The sequence below is a fragment of the Zonotrichia leucophrys genome, chromosome 1A (assembly GCF_028769735.1).
Source record: "Zonotrichia leucophrys gambelii isolate GWCS_2022_RI chromosome 1A, RI_Zleu_2.0, whole genome shotgun sequence".
Classification (NCBI taxonomy): Eukaryota; Metazoa; Chordata; class Aves; order Passeriformes; family Passerellidae; genus Zonotrichia; species Zonotrichia leucophrys.
Genome location: NC_088170.1, coordinates 6,705,926 through 6,729,907, shown reverse-complemented (window position 1 = coordinate 6,729,907; position 23,982 = coordinate 6,705,926). Strand labels below are relative to the sequence as shown.

The 23,982-nt window shown below is 40.8% G+C and overlaps 1 protein-coding gene across 2 annotated transcripts in view; it reads right to left on the bottom strand.

Annotated features, from left to right (window-relative positions):
* Positions 1-1,958: 1,958 nt before the first annotated feature.
* FBLN1 (fibulin 1) overlaps positions 1,959-23,982 on the bottom strand; it is a 62,314-nt gene continuing 40,290 nt past the window's right edge. The window contains exons 15-17 of one of the 2 annotated variants that reach the window (XM_064736728.1): positions 16,251-16,393; positions 14,184-14,315; positions 1,959-3,109 (exon numbers count right to left, since the gene is read on the bottom strand). In XM_064736728.1, the coding sequence (XP_064592798.1) occupies positions 2,970-3,109; positions 14,184-14,315; positions 16,251-16,393 (415 nt within the window). In that variant the 3' untranslated portion in view covers positions 1,959-2,969. Of the gene's footprint in view, positions 3,110-14,183; positions 14,316-16,250; positions 16,394-20,831; positions 21,243-23,982 lie in introns of those variants that run through there. The other variant, XM_064736737.1, reaches the window with a different exon arrangement.

The following is a 23,982-nucleotide window of genomic DNA, read 5'->3' as shown; positions in this document are numbered from 1 at the left end:
CACAGTTCAAGCACCATTTAGTACTTTCTGGCTAGCCTTAGTTAAACACATATTTGTAATTTTCAAAACCTAAACTGCAGTTACAGAGTTATGATGGTATCCATTACAGTAGTGCTTTTTTATTGTTATTACAATTTATTCTCAAAATGTTGGCAGTATTAGGACAATTTGGCAATGTATACTTTAACTTACCTCACATCCAGAGTCAGAGGTGGTTGTTCTCATCAGCTCCAAGGTCACTTGTGGGCTGGGCTCAGATAAAGTTGATTTTGGCTTTGCCTGAGTGGAGGAACCCAAAATCTTTTATCAGCTCTCCCCCAATCACTGCATGGCCTGCACCAGACCTCACTCATGTGAGAACCATCAGCTAATGACAAAACAGAAAACCTTAACACCATCTTAAGGATCTCACTCATGTGAGAGACATCAGCTAACGACAAAACAAAAAACCTTGGGGTTTTTGTTAACCACCATCTTGGGGATCAACCTGCAAATGTTTTTCTGTGAGCATGGCCAGGCCAAGATACCCTGCATCCAAGGTGTGATACACCACAGCTGCTTTCCTGTGATGTCTATTGGTTTTTACCTTTTTTTTTTTTCTTTTATATATTCTTTACACATGCATTTGGAGCTCTGTAGGTCATTATTGCATTCTCAGCTAGTTTTCCCAGTAGTTTTCCCTGCCCTTTCCCTAGGCAGGAACACAAAACAAATTCCAGAGCTCCAAGCCCTGGGGGTACAAGGCCTCTATCCTGTCTTGGTTTTTCCTAGGATCCAAGGCTGAAAACAGCTCTTTCAGGCACATTTTCATAAACAAAATACAGCTAGAACCAAGTGGAGGGGTGGGGCTCCAGAGAAGGGGCTTGACTTGGGAGGAATTGCATCACCACTTATCCTCCTCATTGGTGCTTTTTATCAATTATGATAATTTCCTGAAACCTATAATAACTTATGCACCCTTGTGGGAGTGGACTTTGGTGGACATTCTTCCATAACTGCTCCTGGAACTCCAATAGACATCCACTCTTATATTACTTCCTATATTAAAACTATCTTGAGTTTCATTTCTAGGTTGAAAAAGGCATCACATACCATTTGATTTATTGGTTTTTCATTTAAATGGGGTGACTCACCTTCTGTCACAGCAGTACCAAAGCCAGACTTACAGATCACACAGACAATGGCAAAGGGAACTGATGCTTGGTTTAAGCTCTTAAAGCCCACCTAACTGGGAAAAGCTGTCCAAGGTGATGAGAGCACCATGAGCTGATGAGGTGTCAAGAGTGAGACTTGGAGATGAGTTGTCAAGCTCAGATGGGTAAGAAAAAGGCAATGTGGGCATGGCATGGACGTCTCCATCCCTGCCCAGCACGTGAATACAAAAATAAATACAATTTTCCTCCACAATGTGGCTTAACACCAACACAGAATATTGAAAAGTCAAGTGTCAGCATCCCTGCAAAAGCCATTTCTGTAACACTAAATGCAAAGAGAGCTGCTGGAGGCTGGTTCTCACAGAAACATCCCTCAGAGCCCACTCTTGTTTTCTGCCACAGCTGGCACCTGCCATTTTCTGCATCAATAACACCCTCCCAAACAGACCCAGACCACAAACACACATTTAAAAAGTAAAGGTGGCAGGATCACACTGACCTTAAAGTTCATCCAGGCCAAGCCCTGCCATGGGCAGGGACACGTTCCACTATCCCAGGTTGCTCCGAGCCCCATCCAGCCTCTCACAGCCTGTGAGAGGCTGTGGCTGTCCCATCCCTGGAAAGAATTTGGGCCTTTCCAGGGATGGGACAGCCACAGCCTCTCACAGCAGCCTGCTCCATGCTTAGTGCCAAAAATGACCAAGGGGGTCTGGTTTAAGTGGGAATATATCTATGATGAATTTGCTTACAAAAGCTGTATCATATCATTTTCCTGGGAATCAGAAACCATGGCATACTTTGGAGTGTTTCCCATCTGACCTTCTTTATTTCCTCATATCTTAACAAACATAACAAACTGAAACATGGAGTTATTTATTTTCTTTTCTGTAATAAAAAAGATACAGTATTTTGATGCCTAGAAAATACATTAAACATTCATTTATTGGTGAGATTTTCATTATATAATTACATATGCCTTAGTTTTGTGCATAGGAAATGTACAGTTTAACATGCTAATTTTATTACCAATTTTAAAAAGGCATGGAGCTTTATAACAGACAGGAGATAAGGCATGAATTTTCCATGTATTTGTGAGTACTGGTGAGATTGGAGTTGAAGCAATATGCTGTCTTCTTGTAACAGATTAATTTCAATGAGAGGTATTTGTTCAATTAGAATAAAACAATCTTACAATCAAATAATAAGTACAAAAAAATAGGAGTATTTTTTAATTATGTGCATGTTATTCTGCAAGTATTTCTAATTCATTTTGCACTTTTTCTGGTGGCTGCAGCTGAATGGCACTTCTTAAATATCCAGGCTGAATTTTTCAGGAATAATTAGCAGTTCTGGGGACCTATTCAGAGGACCCAAATCTATTTATCACTCTCTGACAATCCTCTTCAAGGTAGTTAATTTGGGGTGAAATTATTAATCCTTATCCAACTTCTTCCATCCAAAGACACCATATACCCATCCCAATGAACTCTGACATCTGTTTTGTTACACAGCCTCTCACCCAGGTTATCTGGACAAGGAGATCTGTCCAAACATTTAGAAAAGTTTTAAATTTCACCAGGCAGCTGAGCAGTTTTACACACTACATATTTATACAAACAACTACATCAGGCTCACTTAACTTGCTCAGCCCTATGTCTAAATCAACGTAATAGCTTGTTATTTGTCTTAAACTATAAAACCAAATATTTAAAAACAAAACAAAAAACCAAACAAAACAAAGAACACTATTGGGTTTTTAGAAACAAGAATATGACATGATAGCTTGTGGTAATGTTTCAGGCTGGAGCCCTGTACTCAGAACCAGTACTCGGACACGAAGATGTGCACGTTGACGATGTTGCGGTGGGACACCACCCCGCCCATCACATAGTTCATCTCCAGCTTCAGGATGGCGTGGAAAGGTCCAATGATGGGCCTCACCTGGCGAACCACACCTGTGGGGACAGGAATGGGTGGCTGAGATTAGCAGATCTAGCTACGTCTGGAGGATCTGCACCACTCTCGGTGTTCAGTACAGCCCAGAGAAAGGTATTTTACCTACTGCGCCTGTAAATGGCTTGCAAAAGAAGTATAAAATACAGCTTTTGAGTCAAAATATCTCGAAGTTCTATAATGAGCACTCAAGTGTTGCAAATGGCAAAACCCTCCTATGTATACTGAAATCAGTATTTTTTTTACCTTTATCAAATATCTGGAAGATCCATAATGAGCACTCAAGTGTTGCAAATGGCAACACTTGAAATCAGTTGGCAACTTGAAATCAGTTTTGGTTTTTTTTACCTTTTATTTGGAGACATAAATTCAGTAAGCATGCTGTGACACTGCTTTTACATAGTGCAGAAGGACATTTCCCTGGCTAACCCAGAGCACACATTACTCAGAGGAGAACATGAGCACAGCTGGGAACTCCATGCAATTCCTGGGATTGTGTTGAAAACTCCATTTCATTTGTAGCAGTAGAAACTATCTGTATTGCATCAGTAAAATCAACAATTCCCCTGTGAACATCAGATGACACCAATCTGTAAATCATTAGTGTGCTGAGTCATGGATGGACAACCCCATTGGACACAACAGGAATAAAGTTTAATGAGGAAAAGGGGCTATCTCTGCATCTGCTCCCATGTCATCCTCAAGTGAATGGTGGCCATTCCTTTGCCAGCATTGGAGTTTGATAAGTGTGGTGTTTGTGAGGGTCCTCAGGACATTTACATTCTTGTAATGAACTTTCTTGTGCACTTTATGTAAATAAATTACTGGTTTGCATTCTTTTATGGAGGAATAGAAATTTGATAGACTATTGGTTTGTCCAGTGTCATTGGAGAGGTGGCACTGTCACCCTCCAATCCACTGTCACTTTTCGAAATCTATAAAAGTTGGAGTCAGAAATTAAACACCCTCTTTTTTGCCTTAGAGAGCTGTGTGTAATTTTATTTCATGTTGCAGGAGAGGACCCTGGGGAGGCACATCTGGTTCTGTGCCCTGATGAAATGTGGCTACACAGAACAGTAATGCAGGTTCAGACCTACAAAGCAAAGTCAACACAAGCCTTGACATTGATTCCAAAGGCTCCAGATCAGGTTCTAAACATATTCTCACTTCTTGTTTATTTTCTAGGCCTTGTGTTACAGAGTAGGCAGCTACCAAACTGCTCTCAGCTGAAAAGGATGTCCCCAGATGTCAAAATCACATGAAGCCAAGGTCAGTCCTCCCTTTAGGGTAGCATTTAAAGCATTTTACTAACAACACACCACTAAATAATATATAATACATAGGCAGTTTGATTCAGAAGGAAATGCACAGTTTAAGGAAGGATGGTTTGAGATCCCCTCCTGCATGCTGGGGATTATGATGGAGTCCCAGCTGAGCTCCTGCAGCTGTTCCCTACCCACCCTCTGGCCTGAGATCTGATGGGAGACATAAACGTTTGCTTATGCAGCCTGTCAGCACCTCTTCCTGAGGCAGTGATGGCATTACAGTTCTGTCCTGTTCAAACACTAATATCTTCAGCATGCAGTGAAACTGCAAACTTCTCACCACAGTCACTCTGCCTGCCATATTTGATGAATACACTTCTTAAGCATCCTGCCCCCTAGAATCTATATATATCTATATATACTTATATTTTATTTTTTAATTTTCTTTAGCTTTCTTGGCTACTCTCCTGTACCTTATAAAAACGACTGGGCTTGGCAGATGATGTATTGAAACAGAAAAACCTTGCTGAAATTGCTCTCCCTTTAGGGTAGCATTTAAAGCATTTTGCTAACAGCACATCACATTATTGCAGCTCTAAATGAGAACCCTGGAAATGCACAGCACTGAAATCACTCAGTGCTGGCAATATTTTACCAACCCCATGAGCAGCTCCTGCAGTGACCACCAAGCCCTAGAGAGCAAAGGCTGCTTTAGTTTTGGTTTAGCAATCTTGTTATAGCATTCTACACTTTCTGCACCACTCCACTGGTTTACTCTGCTCTGGAGGTGGAATTGCAAATGGTGTTTTCTCTGCTGTGCTGTGCCACAGTATGTCAAACATTACTAAAAACATCACTGATGCAGCATTCAAAGCATTAGTAATAATATAATTCATGTTGGGATGCACCGTGTTAACAGGCAGGGAAAAAGATGCAATGAGCAAACACTGCAGGCCATGTGGCAGTGCCTTTTCACAGAGTTTTCTTGCTGCAGTTTTAAAATCCAGCTGATTAAATGGCTTGGGAAGTGAATGCCACACATGCTGACAGCTATACTGAAGAAAGAAATTGAGGGAATGTAGAAAGAAACAATACTCTGACCATAGTTATTTCTACAGTTTGTTGTGCCAATGCTCTAGATGGTCCTGAAATGACCACCACTGCAAGAACTATTTCCCTTCTCTCCCATAAAATAAATGAGTATGACACAGGTAGGTGACTTTGTGCTACAGTGTATGTGTCAGGATAAATTCATTCTGAAGAGGTAGAATGAAAAAAAATTATAAAAAAATAAAATAAAAAAAAGAAATGTTCTTCTGGACCTTCTAGACCAAACCATATGAGAGGTTTTCTGCTCTTGGCAGATTCACTCCTTGAGAGCTTTGTATTTTTGTTTTGTGAGAAGTGCTAAAATGGAAAACCTGAGTGGTTTTTCTTCACCAAACTCAAGGACAAACGCAGGGGGGGAACCATGCAGGATGCTTTCTGTGTCTGGTTCTCTCCTGTCTGAAATTTTCACATCACCTACAAGGGAGGCATAGCTCTGCCAGGCCCAAACAAGGCCTGCAGTGCCTTGGGCTGACACACACAAAAGACCAAAAATAAATAAATCTTGAGATCAAGGCCTGGTCCATTAACTTACCTGGATCCTTTCTGGCCTTCCTGGAGACTGCAGTGACATTTGCCTTTTTCTATGGGAACTTTTGATCACCACAGTCTTTTAAAGACTCGAGAGTGCCTTACAATGACATTGACCAGTTCCCTCAGCACCCATGGACTTGGTTATTCCCAGTTCAAATGTTCCCAAACCTGAACTTCCTCCACTGTGGGTGAGGATTTCCTGCTCCATATCTTCCTCTTGCTCTGAGAGTCCAGGATTTCTGAAGGCCAGTCTCACCAGTAAAGAATGAGGCAAAGAAGGCATTGAATAATTCAGCTTTCTCCATGTTTTTGTCACCAGTTCTCCTGCCCTATTCCTGCCACCACAGGCAGCCTCACAGGCATTATTTTCCTCCACTCCTCTCCAGTTCATGTCAGTGCCTAAAGGAACAATCTAGCTGTCAAACTGCAGGCATTTCCCAGACCACCAGATATCTGTCTGCTGACTTCAGAAAGTTAATTTATACTTGAGATTCCTCCATCTCTCAAAAGCTGAATAGTTTTTTTTTTTTCATTTTCTTTTTTGTGTGTGTGTGAGTGTGCAAAAGCTTTTTATATTTCTCTCCATTATTTGTCACAATTATGATGTGGCTCCTGCTATGTGGTGCTCTATAGTTTCTGATATAATGTGTTTTATTAATAAGTGGCTGCTCTTTGTAAAATGAAATATTTCTTGCTAATCATCACTTCAGGCATCAAATCATATTCAGAAAAATAGCTCTGAAGATATCATTAATCCTTAAGATGCCACACCTGACAAACATAACTACAGTGAAAGGATTCAGAAAACTCATTAATCAAAATACAAGTACCAAAATAGATTTTCTCATGCTTTGAAGTATATTGCCCTCATAACATTGTGAATTGAATTGAACTTCATTCAAGTTTGATGGTGAACACTTCACAAAATAAAAGTTTTGGAGAATCAAGTCAGAGCTGGATGTTAACAAGGTTTCCATCCTGATGGAGAACTGCTTCACAGGAATGTGGCTGGCTGTACAAATCTTTGCTGAACTATCTGGGGACAAGATTTTCAAAAACATACTTTTCAAACGTGAACATCCCAGATCTTTATTTAGGAAAAAGCCTGTTTTTCAACTATTGAGCAACCAAGTGCTTATAAAATACTTCAGAAGCCAGTTTGGCCACATAAAATTCACTTTTATGAGCTATATGACACTCAGGGTAATTTCACTGTTGGTTTAAGCTGATCCAAAATAGTGGTCCTGTAATATCCTCCACCCCTTTCCTTGGATGAACACCTGGAAGAACCAAAACCACAGCCTGGCACACAAGCACTCTCTGACCACAGGGTGGAGTGTGGGCTCAGGGGTGGGCAGGAGAAGGGGATTTCCCTCTGGAGCACCCACAGAGCTCCCCAGCACTGAACACAACATTCTCCTGCTGGGAATAGAAGGGCAGCAGTGCGTTATTCAATAGATCGAAAATTTAGGATTCGGTTTGTTATGAATTCAACAACTCCATCAAGGTTAATTTCATTAACACTTGGGCTTCTCTAGAAATCTTTGATTGCTAAAATGCATCAAATAAAGAGGCCATAAAGAGGTGTCATCACATTAACACGTTTTTGGGCCAGAAACAAATGGTGAATATTTTCAAAGCTATTATCTGCCATGTTGGATCATATGGAGCCTTGGTATTATGAAAGAATTTTTTTAAAAAATCTTTGATTTTACTGAGGTTTGGCTAGTTTACAAATACTGTGATCTTTATTAAGGACACTAAATAACTTCAGAGAGATGTGCTCTTATCTTGGTTTGGCAAACTTGAAGTGCTTTTAGATGTCTGGTTTGCCTTCCAGCCAAACCTGGCAATGGGTTTCATTGTTGACAGTGCTGTGAAATCACTCATGCCTAAAATGCAATAACTGTACTTGAAGTAGCCTCATTATGAAATAGTTTCCATCATATTTTTTTAATCTTTCCTCTTCCACCTTTAGGAATGTGAGATGCTCTATGTACTAGAAAAGTAAAACACATTTACTAAAACAGGTGGGAAAACTTCAGCAATGAATGTCCAAAATGTGCAAAATCACATATATCAGCTTCTTGCTACTTTATTCCCAATATCTTATTTACAGGGGGCTTCATGTGAGAGTGGCTATGTTTACCCTGCCTGTCTCACAATGAAATTGTTCCAATTCAGCCACGCTTGGGTCCACTTGGGCAATTAATTATTGCAACCCTTGTGATAAAAGCATTTCTTGGCAAAGAGCCACAGTTATGGCACACAGCATGATCTGGCTCTGTGATTTGATTTACCATGGAAGAAAAAGAACTTTATCCTGAGGCTGTGACACAGAAGCCCCTATGGAGTGCTCAGTCCTCACCTTGAGGCAACAGCTCTGCTTTTCCTGTGTGCAGAATTCTGACAAGGAGGCTTCCTGAACTTTAGTTTCAATTCCTGACCAGTTCTCAAAGGCTAAAATAAGGGTTCACTTCACCACATTTTTCCCCTTTAAAAACAAAAGTTAAGGTCAGGTTGTATTTAAGTGAGCCAGGCATCTGTGTGTCATACTGAGAAAGATTTAGGATGCACCTTGGGTCTTATCTTCCTTTTCCATTTTTATGGGGAGTGTAGGTGCTGCTGCAGGAATAAGATGGTTGCTATCAACAACAGATTTGGATATAGCAGCAGAAGCACCTGAATCACAGAATTGTTAAGACTGGAAAAGATTTTCCAGACCAGTAAGTCCAACCTTTGACCAAACACCACTGTCTCAACCAAAGCAGAGCACTGGGTATCACGTCCAGTAATTAATCAATTGCACATAGATTTCACATTTGGATATCATCATAAAAGCAGGTCTTTGACTGCTTTGAACTGAAGCAGAGCACCTCAGAAAGATGGATTCACACAGACATCTCTCTGAGGAGCTACTATTATAAGTTTCGTGGTGTACTAGATTTCAAATCTGGCTTTATTTGCTCATTTGTGCAGTATCTCATCCCACTGTTTAACATGAATACCAGAAAATGCATTCTATGCAACCTGAAGCAAGGACTTTGGTGCTCTTTGCTGTCCCTAATTTAGTCCATTTCTTTCCCAAGTTGTCAGGTTTTATACTTGCCACCACAGTTCACAAAACTTCATCAGAGCTGCAGTGTAATTTATCTGCCTGCTGAGCCTTATGGAAACTGTACCCAAAGGTGGTCTGCTCCAATGGGAACACCTTGTGCCACCTGAGAGCTGAGATGGGCACAGATCAAGGAGGAGAGTTGAATTAACCAGACTCTTGCAATGTGCTGGAGTGAAATTTGGCCTTAGGAAGGTTGCTCCCCTTGAGATCAAGACTCATTCTCACCAGAAAAGCACCTTCAGCATTTCTCAGATATGAAATGAAAATTCACCTCCTGCTCAAGGTGCTTCTTTGCCCCCAGAAGAGCTCTCCATCCTCATTTTTTATTTTTCTTTTCTGGAGGGGAGGGAGGGTGTGGAGCTATTTGACTACTGAGCAGTGCAGTCAGCAGCCTCCTGAAAGGGCAGGTTTGGGCAGCAAATCCAGGATCCCATTTACCAAATGGCTTCTGGGCACCCTCATCTCCAGTGCTCTGCTGCTGATTGCAACAGGGCAACCTGGCACAGGGAAAAACTCACAAAATATCCTTTTCTGAGGAGGCCCTCTTGTGAGAGAGGCAGCCTAGGGATGAAACCAGAACAAAGACACTGAAAGGGACCGTGTCTTTTTTAATGTGCAGCTGCAAAACCCAGTTGAAAAACCCACTGAGTTATGTCCTACTCCATAAGCATAGCAAGAACCAGTCAGACTCTGGCCCAAAAACAGTTTGGAGCTACAAAGAAGGAGAGAGGAGCAGAGGGAAATGTGAAGGTACCTGCCTGGCAGAGGAGAGTGGGTCCAGGGACAAAGTTCTGAACCAGATCTTTTGGCAGACCAATGACTGAATTTAATGTCAGACCCTACAAACATTTGCATGGAGGACTGTAAAAATACTGCCACACTGTGAATGGGCAAACTACTTATGAGATACAGAACTACTTATGAGACACAGAACTACTTATGGGATTCAGAACTACTACCCCTGTGCTAAGGACAGGCTTCACAAAAGTCAAACAAACCTCGAGTCTCCTTCTCCTGCCCCAACTAAATGGGATATCACAAACACACTTGCTCATGGTACCTGGTTTTGTTTAACTTCTTGATCATTTTTGACAATTCTCCCCTCAGACTCTGGAGCACACTAAACAATCATGATAGCAAAGTGGAAATCAGACCAGTGGTAAATCCAGCAGAGTGCTATCAGTAGTTGAGACACTTTAATGGTTCAAAGGCAGCACCACAAACTGTCACCCACGTAAAAGAAAGAGAAAATTCAGGATGGAGACAGCAATGGAACCCTTGAAAATAACAATGGAGAGCATCTACACAGATATCAGTGTGTACAAATGCATGCAAGCACCAGCACAAGCCCCCATGGAAACTCCATAGTGACTTTTTATACCTACATTGGCTCTGGATGTTTTCCAGAAAAAAAAGCACCATTCTGCTTTATAGGCAAGGACACAGTCTTAGGTTATTAACCAAATGCAATATGGAAGATTTCAGCCTATCAAAACTACTTTTAGCTGTATTGTGAAATTTTAAAACCTTCCTGAAGTTTACGAGACTACAATGTGGGATTACTGTTTTAAAAAATGAATGTATAGCTGAAGGGGAAAGTGTTTTATAGCAACTGATAATACCTCAGGCACTGATAGGACATTTTTGCACAGGTTGAAAATGCATTCTTCATTTTTCACTGACAGCTGGTTAAAGGAGGAATGCAGTGAAAAGTCTATAAAAGCTTTAAAGAAACACCAAACCTGGATAGGTCTGCACTTCTGTTTTCCTCCCACCCGTGCTAGTAAGTGATGTTAGGTTTTTAACAGTATCATTTAGATTCATTGCCAACCTGGCCTGTAACCACACCAGGAAACAAGGAGTCTTCAGCACCTTGTGAACCAGGAAATCCTCAGGATTGGGGATTTGCATCTCTTTTTTAATATAACAGGGTAAAAATATTGGAAGCAGGTTTTTTATACAATTATTTTTCATCAGATTGCATGAAGTCTACACACTGTCTCTCCAGGAATCTGGCTTTCATTCTTCCTCTTCCACTGGAAGATACTTTCTGTAGGTCAGCAGGGCTACTCCTGGAGCTTGTCCTTAGTTCTTTTGGCTCCTCCATGTCTGATAGTGCTGGTCATTGATTCCTGATTGATATATTTTCTTTCCTTGATTTTGCAATAATGTCCTTGCCTCTTCCTTCTCCTACCTTTGGGCCTACTCCTTCTACATATCTTTTGGGAGACTGTGTCCTTTCTTTCTCTGACATTCCCTGGGGCAGTCCTTTCCTCTGCTTCTGTTTTCTTCTGCTGTGTGCCTCACACTCATCCCCTCCAATGACCTCAGTTGCAATCTCTCCATCAGCAAAGCACAAACCAGCCTGAGCAGCCATTCTCCATCCCATCCCACATAATTCCGCTTCCCTAACATCTCCCTGAAGTCTCAGTGCCAGCTTAGAGGGATAATGGCTGAAACTGAATCTTTTCAGCCCAAAATTCTCAGGGCTGAAGCCCCCACTTTTCTTCTGTACCTTTTTCTCTAACAGCTCCTCCCACTCTTTAAACCTTTCCCAAAAGAACTGCACCTTTTCATTTTGAGAGCATCTTGTTCTTTTGCATTCACACAAGCACAAGCTGCATGCAGGTCCTTCTTAAGGCATCACCTCTGTCCTTGTCAGTGACAGGCTGGCTAAAACTTTAATTACTAATTAGAATTACTAATGAGGGTCTTCCTGCTAGTGCATCTTCACTGCTCTGTCCTTTCTACCCCTCTTTTCCCAGTGCTCATTTCTCTGAACCCCTTCATCAGCTTCCTCTGGTCTGATACTGAGTCAAGGTTTATTACACTGAGGTCTTTCAGTAATTCTAGTTATTATTTTCCTGCTTTTTTCCATGTACTCTTATGGATTTCATCATGTTCTGAACTAGTCTCTGTCTTTTCTTTAACAAAAAAACCCAAACCACCCAGTCAACAAAAAATCACCGTAGAAATTGTCAATCTTTTCTCTTGTAGAGAAAATCAGTATTGTAAAAAAAAAAAAAAGATATTTGGTGATCTAATTCCCATTAGCAGACAAAATAGCTTTGATATTCTGGCCGTTTCTCCTGAAATAGTACAACAGAATGAAGCATGCTTCTTGTTTCTTTTACCAATGCATTTATGATTTATTATTAAAATAAATTCTTTTCTTCCCTATATAGGCAGCAAAAAGGCATGAAAAAGTATGCATAAAAATATTTAAATATATGCTGCATGGATTCCAGTGGCATATGTGGTCATCCAGCATGATGGTCCAGGTGTGCTCTCCCAGAAGTGCATAAATTGGTTTTTGCAACAAGTTGGAACATTGCAATTGCAGAAAGTTTCCTGAAAACCCTTCTGTTACTGCCCTCGTTGGGCATTTGCTCTGCAGGAGTTGCTGTGTTCCACACACTGTTCTAATGTCCTGTAACTTGGTGGGATAACCACTAAAGCTTTCTGATACTGTCTGTGCCCTTTGGGGTTTCCCTCCCTATAAAAAACTTTCCCTTTCTTTAAAACAGGGACTTTGTGAATTCTCATGGACTAGGATCCCATCTGATTTGTCTTGGAAACTTCCCAGAACTTTTTAAGGATACACCTAGCATTCTGATTATTAATAATAATAAAAATTATATTATGATGAGAGCAGCAGAACTGCTGCTGGCAGAATTATTTGCAATCCTAATATCGCACAGACAATGTGCTGTCCTGAACCTCTGCCCCTCCAGGTAATTTCAGCTGGGGGGATTGTTTTGATTTTCCTTTTCCAATTCTGCTGTAGGCAGTTTTCTTTGCAGCTTCCATCCATTAATCTCAAAGTACTTTTACACAGAGGAATTAATTAAGAGTCTTACACACAAGAATTAATTAAGACAGTAGTAGGCATGTTTTATCATCTCCATGTTGCACAGGGGGAACTGAGGTGAAGAAAATGTTGCCCAATTCTTTCACAGAGCTGGGAATACACTTGGCCATGCATCATATCTTCTCAACTCAGTGTTTAAAAATATCCTTTCTCTCTTTGCAATGTGAGGCAAATTATCCGGTTTACCAAGTAAAATACTACTGACACACAGTCCTGCTCTTCAAAATGGAAACCCTTCCCTCAGGCAAATACCTTGGCCAGTGAAATTTCCAAACACATCCTTCTTTCTTAGTTCAGACAGAAAGGAGCACACGGCACGAAAAGCAAACTAATGTAACTCCTGCGAGATCTGATAACATTTATACTCTGCTAAAGAAATGCCCCAATAACTGAAATCTGTAATCTTATCCTGTTTTAACAGACTCTCCCTTTTTCTCAGCATTCACATCTATACTTCTGTTTGATCAAGAAAGAAATAGAAACCTAATGACTTGGGATTTTTATCTGCAGTTCATAAAACCTTTGCAGAGCTGACCTTGTGCTGTCCTGCTTCTGAAATGCACCAGTGCCACCTTCAGACCATGTGAAATAGGACTTTTGAAAGCTGCAGGGATTTTTCTTTTCCCCAGGACAAGTCCTGCTGCAGCACATGTATGAACCTGAGCAGGATCTGCATGTTCACATACCGAAGCACAAGTGTTCACTGGGAACAGAAGCCCTTTATTTTCATAAATAAACATTAATAAAGAGCAATCAAATGCTGCTTTTTAATACCTGGCATGAGAATTCCAGTGTATTCCCCTGCCACTGCCTGGGCAGCTCTCATTGGGCAGAGCAACACAACAGCTGGGATCTGCTCCTGCCCTCCTCCTTAATATCATTTGCCAGCTGCTCCTGGTTACATTAGGTCCCTCATCATTTTAAAACTAAGCCATTTGCATTTTTAGTTATAGCTAGTTCTGAAAAAAAGCTAAAATACTTCTCAAATTAAAGAATAGGCCTCTGGTATTTTGCAAAAAAATTATCTTTTATATTAGTTCAAATTACACATATTGGACTGAAAAATATGAAATCAACACTGGCTTGAAAATCAAGGTAGGGATTAATTACTTGAATTAATTTCTTTGACCCTGTCCTACAGTATAGCTGAAAGAAGAAAGTAGGCAGAAAACACTACTCACCCACTGTCATGCCATCCATGTAACGCTTGATGATATCAAATGAATCTCTTAAATTTCCTTCTGTAATGTCAAATATGATATCTGCCTGGTTGGCCGGATATGTAGGTGTGATGGCACGAAGAAAAATGATCTCTGCAAGGAAAGAGGATCACAGAATGCACTGACAAGTATTTGAAAACATCACTGAAGAATCCAACAGAATTTGATCCAAAATGACTTGGTGGAAGACATTAACCTCGCTCACCACTCCCAGTTTGTCCTTTAAAATGGAAAGGCAGAAGATCTAAGGGAAGCAAGGATTTGGATAGATTTGTTTTCTCCTCCTATTTCCACCATCCAAGGGCCCTGAAGCCAAAACACTGTTACTTTTAAAACCAAAAAAGATTGCTTTGAAGAAGCCAATCAGATTTCCAGCATGTGCCCAAAGAGGACAACACTAAGGATCCACAGGCTGGGCTGAGGAAGGGACCAAACAGATAAACCTCTCTAAACCTCTCCACTCTGATTCCCCATGGCAGTCACACAAAGTATTGCCATTACAAATTAAAGAGTCCTTTGGAGTACTGGAGGAGATGTTTATGTTTAAAAATAAAAGTGAGACTATTTTCAAGTCCCTGGTGAGGGATGGAGGTATTATTACTCTCATTATTATCCTCACTCTGCAGATGATGAAACCAGACTTGGAGCTGTAAGAATTCACCTGAGGCCATGCACTGAATTACAGTTTACATCTTCTGGGCTTCAGCAGTAATCTCACATCACTAGGTCTCATCTCTCCTTATTAAAACACCAGGATGGACTAATGAGGTTTGGGAAGCATCCTGGGCCAAATCCTCAGCTCTGCTGCCAGTACACCTGGTGGAGCTGAGGGGTAGGACGGGAGCAGGAGTGGCCATGGGGCATTCCTCCCTTCCCTGTGAAGCAGGGCCAGCCAAGGCCTGGAACAGGCCTGGCAGAACCCACAGGAGCTCTGCATCCGTGGTTAAACTCTTCCTGCCTGGGCAAGGACTGCCATGGCTTTTTCTCCACTCCTGCCTGGTGCAGAAGGGAAGAGTCAGCTTTGGCTTTCATTTAGGACAACTTTCTGAAACAACTTTCTGAAAAGTTTCAGCATTTCTGAAATGTTTCAGCTTTCAGAAGCAGCAAGGCTGAGACTTTGGGTGCATCAGAAATGGGGATTTAGGGCCTTTAGAAACCCCTCCAAAATAACCTTTATGACCTCCATACCCTTCTCTCTGTGCCTGTGCCACTCAGTAAGGTGCTGAGAGCAGCAGGGCTGCAGGCAGTCATCCCACTGATGGATGCATTGCCAGAAAATCCATACAAATGGCAAGGAACAAAAACTGGCTCTTGATCTGTAAGCTTTTCATTTTTATGTGAGCTAAGAGAGTGAGTGAAAAGTGTGTATGGAACTGCAGGACTTAAAAACTTGCAAGTACTGCAGAGGAGCAGTACTGCAAAAAGCGCTTTTTGAAATTCTTCAAAATTCTTCAAAAAGTGCTTTTTGAAATTCTTGTCTTAAAAACTTTCTGCCCAGTCCTTGGAATTTCCCTTCCTTTAATCCATAATAACAAACAACATTTTATTCATAGGTCAAAAATCAGCCAATCATCATATACTCAGTATAATTTATTTTGTGATTAATGTCTGCATGTAAGGTTTTTATTCTTGGCACAAGTCACCTGTCAGTAGCAAACAACAGGACATGGACAGATGAGAGAAATATATTTAGTACTGTGTTCCTACAGCAAAACCTGCAAACAAGGGAAGAAAAAATGTCATGGGGCATATGGCTATTGTGTGAGTAAATGTGGTACATGGGAATTCAGAGTCAATATTTCCTTAGACTGGGAAAGAGTATGAGTTAGAGCTCAGAATGTCTTTCTTTCCTCCATAAAATTAAAACTCCTGGGTATTGAAGGTTTTAATTAAATGAATGGTAAACTATAATTTGGAGCTGTGCAAACATTTATTGCACCGGCAGTGAGTCTGGCTTTAGGCAAGGGCTCCTGGTGGAGGTTTTATATGCTGCAGTCTGTTAAATGGAACAAGGAACAAACCTCTTACCTTCAGGTCTTGTAAACTCTCTGAACGTGGGCAGTGAAATGACAGTGTGGGAGATGGTGTGGACAGGATCCAGCAGGCAGCTGACATCATTTGGTCGGCAAGACTTGATGCAGCGGATGGTATCTGTCTTTTCCAGTCTGACACTGAGAGAAACCAAAAAGAGATTCATTCATTCATATATAGACTCAATATTAAATACTTTGTGCTTTACAGGCAGCCAGAAACTGTAACTGATAGAAGTGTCGATTCTTCACCACAAAAACTTAGACAAATGCAGTTCGTCAGAACTTGGGGACCCCTGAAGAACTGGGTTTGGCTCAGAGTTGCATTCAAAACCCCCTCAAACCCAGCTCTTCAAGCCAGGCATGTGAAAACAAAGAGAACTGAGGTGCCCAGGATGCCATGTGATGTCCTTTTCCAAGGACAAACAGTGAGACCCACACCCTCTCAGCTGGCCTGCTCTCAGCAATTTCACTGGAGCCACTTTTACTTGCACGTTTTTACTCAGTCATATAAAGCAGACAGAATTGTTTCTGTTTTAGAAACCTGGCATAACTATGTATAGGGCCAACTTTCACAATTTTCAGCATAGCAAGGGCCAGAAGAGCCTCTTTTAAGTCTTTTTTTCACACCCTTCCTTTCCATCTGGAAGAACTGAGAAAACAGAGAGGAATGGAAACTAGGGGGAAGAAAAGTTAACCACATTATTTAAAATCTCAAAGGCTGAATTCTCAGCTTGGGGAAATGGTAAGGATCATTTCATATTCCATCTCAACCAGCTGCTCATTCGGCCTTGAAAGTCTATTAAAAGTTAAATGACTTCTCACCCTTGTCCACTAGAGTGAATTTAAAGTCACTTAGAGTTCAAGAACCTCACACAATGCCCACTCTGTGTTGGTGAGAGATGAAAGGGCTGTGCTGGGACTTCAAATGTGACTAAGCCTCACAAATGATCTCAACTTTGACCTGCCCATTTCTACATATTTCTAAGTGGAAAAAGAAAATGCTGCAGTGTCAGAGAGGGGGGGAATTAATAGATTAAAAGTAAGAAAAAATTACTGAGTTAAAGGGAAACAAAAAAAAGGAAGATTTTTTTTTTGTTAGATACTTCTAAAAACAAATCATTCTTGCTCTTTTCACAATGTCTTATCCCAACCCACAGCTACAAACCATCTTTTTTCAGATGTTCAAAGGGACTTTATGGCTCTATTTTTAATCAATATATCAGTAACTTCTTATTACATGTACCCAACTCTGCTCATCAAAAAAAAATTAAGCCAAGCATTATGATACTGTATGAAGTTAAATAAGGGGAAAACACAAATCAACACCAAGGAACTCATGCTTCAAAAGATGTGAAGTGGCACAGTCCATGGGGAGGCAAGAGAGCTGGGTTAATAAACTCCAGCTGAGGCTGGTGTACAGGTATTATACAGGAATACAGATATTCACACACTGTACTTGATGTTTTGAGAGTGGACAGGAGGTACAGGCCAGAAGTGGTGCCCTATGCCCTTTTACTTCCCACCATTATCTGTGTACAAAGTCTTGTCATGTCCTAGACACCTCACCTTAACTTATTTTGGGACACCATTGCAGATTAAGTACTGTTGGAATACACAGAACATCCTAAATTAGCACAGCTGTATTTAGAGAATACAATTTGTATGCAAAAAGCCTTGTGGTGGGAGTGTCTCAGGCATTCAGTAGTGGTCTCTTTTTGCTTCTTCCTGGGTACTAAAGGGAGATTTACTCTCAACTTCAGCTGGAACAAAAGGCAAATACAAGTATTTCTGAAATACTTTGCCAATAAAGCCAATAAAAAAAATAAAGTCAATAATTTTGTGCAAGATGAAGTCCTAAATAAGACCTGCATTCATGATGCTCTCCTGCGGAATAAAGCCTTCTGACATGACTTTAGTACAGATCAGAGGATCTCAATGGTCGCAAGTGGGACAGATAAATGTCTGTGTCACCTCTACTTCTTTGCACCTTTTGTCTCTCCTCTTACAAATTCCACTAACTTGGGAGGTTTTTTGCATGCTCTGTCTACACTGCTAAAATGGAATTTGTTCTTCCATTGCAGTCACTCTCTGATCACCTTTCTTTTGCCATCCCTGCTAATTGCCATGCATACCCAAAGTGCAGTTGATAACACTTTGTTCTCTCATTGCTTCATCTTTTGGACATCTCTGAACTCGAGTAACTTCTTTCAAAACTAACATCTATCTCAAATCCTGATATTTGCTATAAATTATACGCTCTGTTCTCCTAATACTTTATAATTTTATCCTTACACATCATCTTTGCATTTCATCTTCTGATTAGCTGATGTTCTCCATTTTGCCCATGTTCTCCTACAGTGGGGACTATGACTGGCAAAAGTTTTTTCCTCAGTGATGATTTTTTATTTTTACCTTTCCTTCAAGTTTTCTGCATGTAGCACAAATTACAGCTTTGGAGATTGATTTCCCTCTGGGCATTTCCATTTAAGGGGAAGAAAGTTAAGAAACAGCTCAGCTGCTCTGATTATTTCCTGAATATAAAATTTTCATTCTTCTAAGGTCCTGGCATGATTCTTTTTCATATTGCCTCTTAGATTCAGTCAGTAGGTTTTTTGGACCAGGAGCTGTGGAGCTGTGATTTCATTTTCATTTGGGAAAATATAAATAGCACTATGCAATTAGTAATTACCTACATGTTCCTGAAAGTCCCAGTGACACTGCAGCATTCAAGCATCTGACACAGGGGAACGTGAGCTTTGTGCTCTTGAATTCCTTGCTAAATACAATTATTGTGGCGGCATTTTACAACACTGAGGGTCATGTTCTCAAAACCCCTTCTTTTCCTGCTCAAACAATATGTATATTAATGTTTGCAAATATGTCCCCCCAAAAAAATGTATATATTAATGTTTGCAAAAATTTATTTTTGAATATTTATCCTACTTCATTATGGCCTCATAAGGAATTGGTAGCCAGAGAACATTTACATATAAGCACCTTCTGTGGCAGTAATCAACTCCACTGGCTCAAGTGACATGGGCTGTGCTCTCAGTATTTAAACCTGGGACTCTCTCCCCACTGGCAGCTTCTGGCACCTTTTATAAGAATGTGTCAACAGCCTTATTAAACACTGGCATTCCTTAGGAGACCTGAACTCCTGTCAGCCAGCTGTGATGCACTTTGCCTTGGGGAACATGTAATGCTCTGGCAGACTGCTCCAATCCTGCCCTGATCCAGGCATCCAGGAGTCATTCCTTGTGCCCAGGTGATTGAGGCTCATCATCTTGGTTAGAAGGTTCCCAGTTTCCACCCTTGGACCCTGACTGTGCTGTCAGCACTTACATGGTGAGATATTTTCTCTACAGGTGCATGCACATGGATTATTCCCTGTTCTTGTATGGAATTATTATTCTGCCTGTCTAATGAGCAGCAGACTCACCTGAGCCCAGGGTAGTGTAAAACATTAATTTTCGGCTCACTCTGGGAGTCAGCTTTTAATATTTATCAGCACAAGGACTCTGTGTAATAAATAAATCCTCTTCCAGCTCAGAAAACAAAAGAATTCCAAAGATATTCCAGTTGAATTGTTCTTGACTGCTTAGAAGTAAACAAAGAAAGTCAAAGCAAAGGAAGAAAGATCTGGATGTTGGAATTCTGACTGACTTTGCAGAGCACTTATGGTTTGGTGTAATGGTAGTTGTGGATAAAGTCTTTACTGGTCACAATTTATCAGCTTCCATATGAAAGCTGGAGAGACAAAAGTGTTATGAGTCAAATCAAATATCTTTTTCAAATGTTCCTGTAGATGGGAATGTTTCAGGATATAGCTTGTGAAACAGAAAGGAGCTCTCTGCTATTAGCTGAATGCTGTCATGAAGCTGATTGCTGTTCTGCTGTCATTAGCTTTTCATTCAGCAAAAAATTCCACAGAAAGAAAGATGAAATATCTCTCAAATAAATGTTCTTTAGAGAAGATTAGCTTTTGTGCCATCCTTAGAAGCCTGGTGTACCTGGCTTCTAAGGATGGCACAAAAGCTGTACCTGGTGGAAATCCCTATCAGCATTAGCTCATGGAATAAAAAGAGAAACAATAAATAGGACAGCTTGAGAATCTGGCTGCACACTTTCATACTGACCCATGTGCTGGGGCACCTCAGGGCTCCTAAGGGTCCAAGTTATGCCCTTGTAACAGATTTTCAGAAAATCCACACTATTTGCCACACTATTTTCATCACATAAGTGATGAAATTTTCTAGAGATGTCTCAGTTGAGACACTTCAAAATATGTACCTATTTTCTTTGAAAAATTTAGACCTAAACCTATGTAACTGTGTAGGATCAGCTGACTCCTCTGCTGTGTGAAGTAAATTAATAGCTTTCAGTCCTCAGTATGCTCAGGTAATGAATTCTTAGACACCAAATTCTGCTTTGTATTATGATGCAGAGTACACAGAAGAATCTCCATGAATAAGACGTTCAGTTATAGGGAAAAGTGGAAAACTGTACTGATGATGGCAAATAAAATGCAAGTGCAGCATGCAACAGATGAACTAAAACTTTATTAAAATCAGGGGGGGAAAAAAGCTACTCTTAGAAGAGAAAGAGTAGCCAGTGATGACTGCGAGTTAGGGATCAAAGCTGTGCAGAGACAAAGATAAAAAGCTTGGCAATAAATGTGTTGACAGTTCCGTGGCGGGAAAGTCGCATTTGGATTGTCAGAAGAAGGTCTCTGGGCTCTGTGATTTGACGCTGCATGACCACAAGGCCACTGTGGTTGTTCACTTTTTTTGTGGTGAAAAACCCCTCCTGGTTCCCGCTGGTGATGGACAGCTGAATTTTATCCCCAGGGACAGCATTGGAAGGGCCCATGCGGAAAATGTCGGTGGGCACTTGGATGTTGGTGGGGAAAGAGAGGTGATAGTAGGTTATTCTCAGGGGCAGGCTCTGGCACTCCTTATTCTCATTACAAGGCAAGCGCTCACAGCGACTGCAAGAAAAGTGAGAAGACAAGACAAGAGGAAGATTAGCGCACATTTAGCGAGGGGGAGGGAGAGCAGGGGCACTGGGGATGGGAAAAGATGGGCTGACTTGCATCCTGCATCCACTCTCCAGCCTGGCACCTCACTCACATTGCCAAGGGACAGGAGTTCAATGAGGATGAGCTTGCCTGCAGCTGGGGCTTTGGGAGAAGCGTTGCCATTGTCACAAGTGTTGCCCTTGCTCTGCAGGCACAGATGGATCAAGTCTGGCACCCCAGCAGGGGTGAGAGTTTATTTTCATTTACATCAGCCAAGCCCCCCTGGGAGAACACTGCCACTGTTTTCCCCCTTCAAGTTTTATTCTTTTGCTGGTTGGACATATGTTCAGTAAAGGAAGAGATTCTAAATGGCAAGGGAGCTGTCTGTGCCCTACTTGGGATGTCTGGCTGTATTTTAAGACTGAGCGAAGTATTCTGAAAACCATGGATGTCCAAGGAGCTGGTCTCTGAAGATGAACCTTTTCCTGCTGATATGGCACAAGTATTGCTCTGTGCTATCAGAACCAACCAGAGTCAGTCTAACACCCATCTAGGCAAGCCCTGAAAACAAGATCCAATGGCCTGATGTGCATGCAATGTGTCCTACATGTTCAGCCTCCTCCTGCATAGCCCTAAGTCGTGGGAATGATTTCCCATGACTTTCTGGTGAGAGGGGAGCTTTCCCTCTGCTCTTTCATTCCCTCAGCACCGTGTCACAGTGAAAAATCCAGAGCACCAGCAGGAGATCACCCACACAGGCTGGCAGGGAACAACAAACCTTTACATTAGCAGGCACAATCTTCGTGCATTCTGTTCCAGAGAGAAGTTAACTCTGTCCAGAAAAATATGGCATACAGCTATGGGCATCCAAGTCACTGTGTTTAAGAGTGTTATATGAACACGTTAATGAAGATCTCACATCGTGGTACCTGGTGGGTTTCAGAAGTGTGTAAAGGATTGCTTACTGGGTAAGTTTGTGTGCATTTCAGGTTAAAGATATGCCCAAATCGCCACACAGGTATCCAAACACCCTTTCAGGCAGGTGTGTGGAAGTAAAGGTAGACAACAACGATCTCAGCTGGATGATGAGTTTGCAAAATTTCATCATGATCAGGTTGAGCATTTAGCTCCAAACTTGCCTCATGCAAAACTATGAATAAATTAAATTATATTTAATTAATTTAAAGAGTCTCTCCACTCCAAGCAGTATTTGCTCCTCTGGTTGAAAGTTTGGAACCTAAACAATTTCTTTCTTTACCAAGAAATGCTCCAGCATAAAAGCACGGTTTGTTTCTTACCACCTCAGAGAAGCCTGAGTGTCCATTTCATTACTTTATTCTGACATGAGTTTGAGCTCCTATCAGCAGCATCTGCTACCAGCAGAGCTGTGGTTCATGAGCAAGCCCCAATTTGTTGCCAATGCACGGTGATCTGAATTCCAGGAACTCCTCGTTATATGCAAAATCAGCACTTTCAAGAAGACTAATTAAAAGTACCCTCAGCTCTTCAATTAATGTGTTGCATGTTTTCTTTTAATACTACTTGCAAACAAAAGCGGTTCTTTGAAGCAATTCTTTGAAGATTTGCATGCATTCTTAGTTTTATTCATGAGTTTAAAGATCATGCACAAGTCCTCACAGGATGGCCAGCTAATTAGGTGTGGATACTCTTGAAGTATTTTCAGGTATGGAGAACTCTGCATTCTTTTCTGAAACGTCATTAATAACTCCACTAAGGAGAATAACTTGGAGTTGTTAAAATCATGAGGCTACTTGGTTTTGCTGAAATCATGGAGCAAGTTGAGACAGTTCATTCCCTAGCTGGAAATGTTTTCTTCAAGTACAACTTCTTAGAAGCATGTACATGCTAATGAGCACTTACACTCTCATAAAGATGCTCTCCCTTATTATTTTATAAAAGTAAAATACGTTTTTAAATTATGGCCAGAATTTTTTAAGAGAACAAAAACCAAAGCTTCCAGCTTTCGAAGAAAAAGGATGTTCTGTGGATTCAGAAAGTTATTTGTGAAGATAGATGTGCCTGCAGCTAGGACTAAAATTATTAAAAATTCATCATCTTTTATCTCATGCTTTGGTGGTATGCCCTGCACACTGCACTGTAGGTTCAGTTGATGTGCAGTAATTGCTCCTTCAAATAACCACAAAGGAGAGATGGCAAATATTATTGCTTTCAAGAGCCAGAGTTCATTGTGGGGTCACACACCACAAAGGCAAGAAGCAAAGAGCATTTCAACCCTCTCTAGATTTCAGTGGGCAGCAGGAAATCACATGGCAGTATTACTATATATTATATTGGCAGTATTATTACATATTATATTATAATAATTATATTGTTATATCATATATTATTACATATTATATTAAATATTATATATTTGCAGTCCTTGCAAAACTCTGAAATCAGGTGCATGGCCTATAAAAGTAAGTGTATACTGCTGCTAAATGCTTATTCCTGAATTTGAACCCAGTTAGTTTAGCTCACTTTCTACTCTATTATGTTTATTTATGTGGCTGAAACATTCGAAGAATTATTTCAAAGAATATTTCAAAGAAATATTTCAAAGAATTATTCCCAGTTTGAATTTCATGTACCAAACACTGATAAATCAAAACTGGAGGGACTCCATTTACAGATAATAAATACAATATTTTGTAACAGAAAAACAAGGAGAAAAATATTTTGTGCCTTC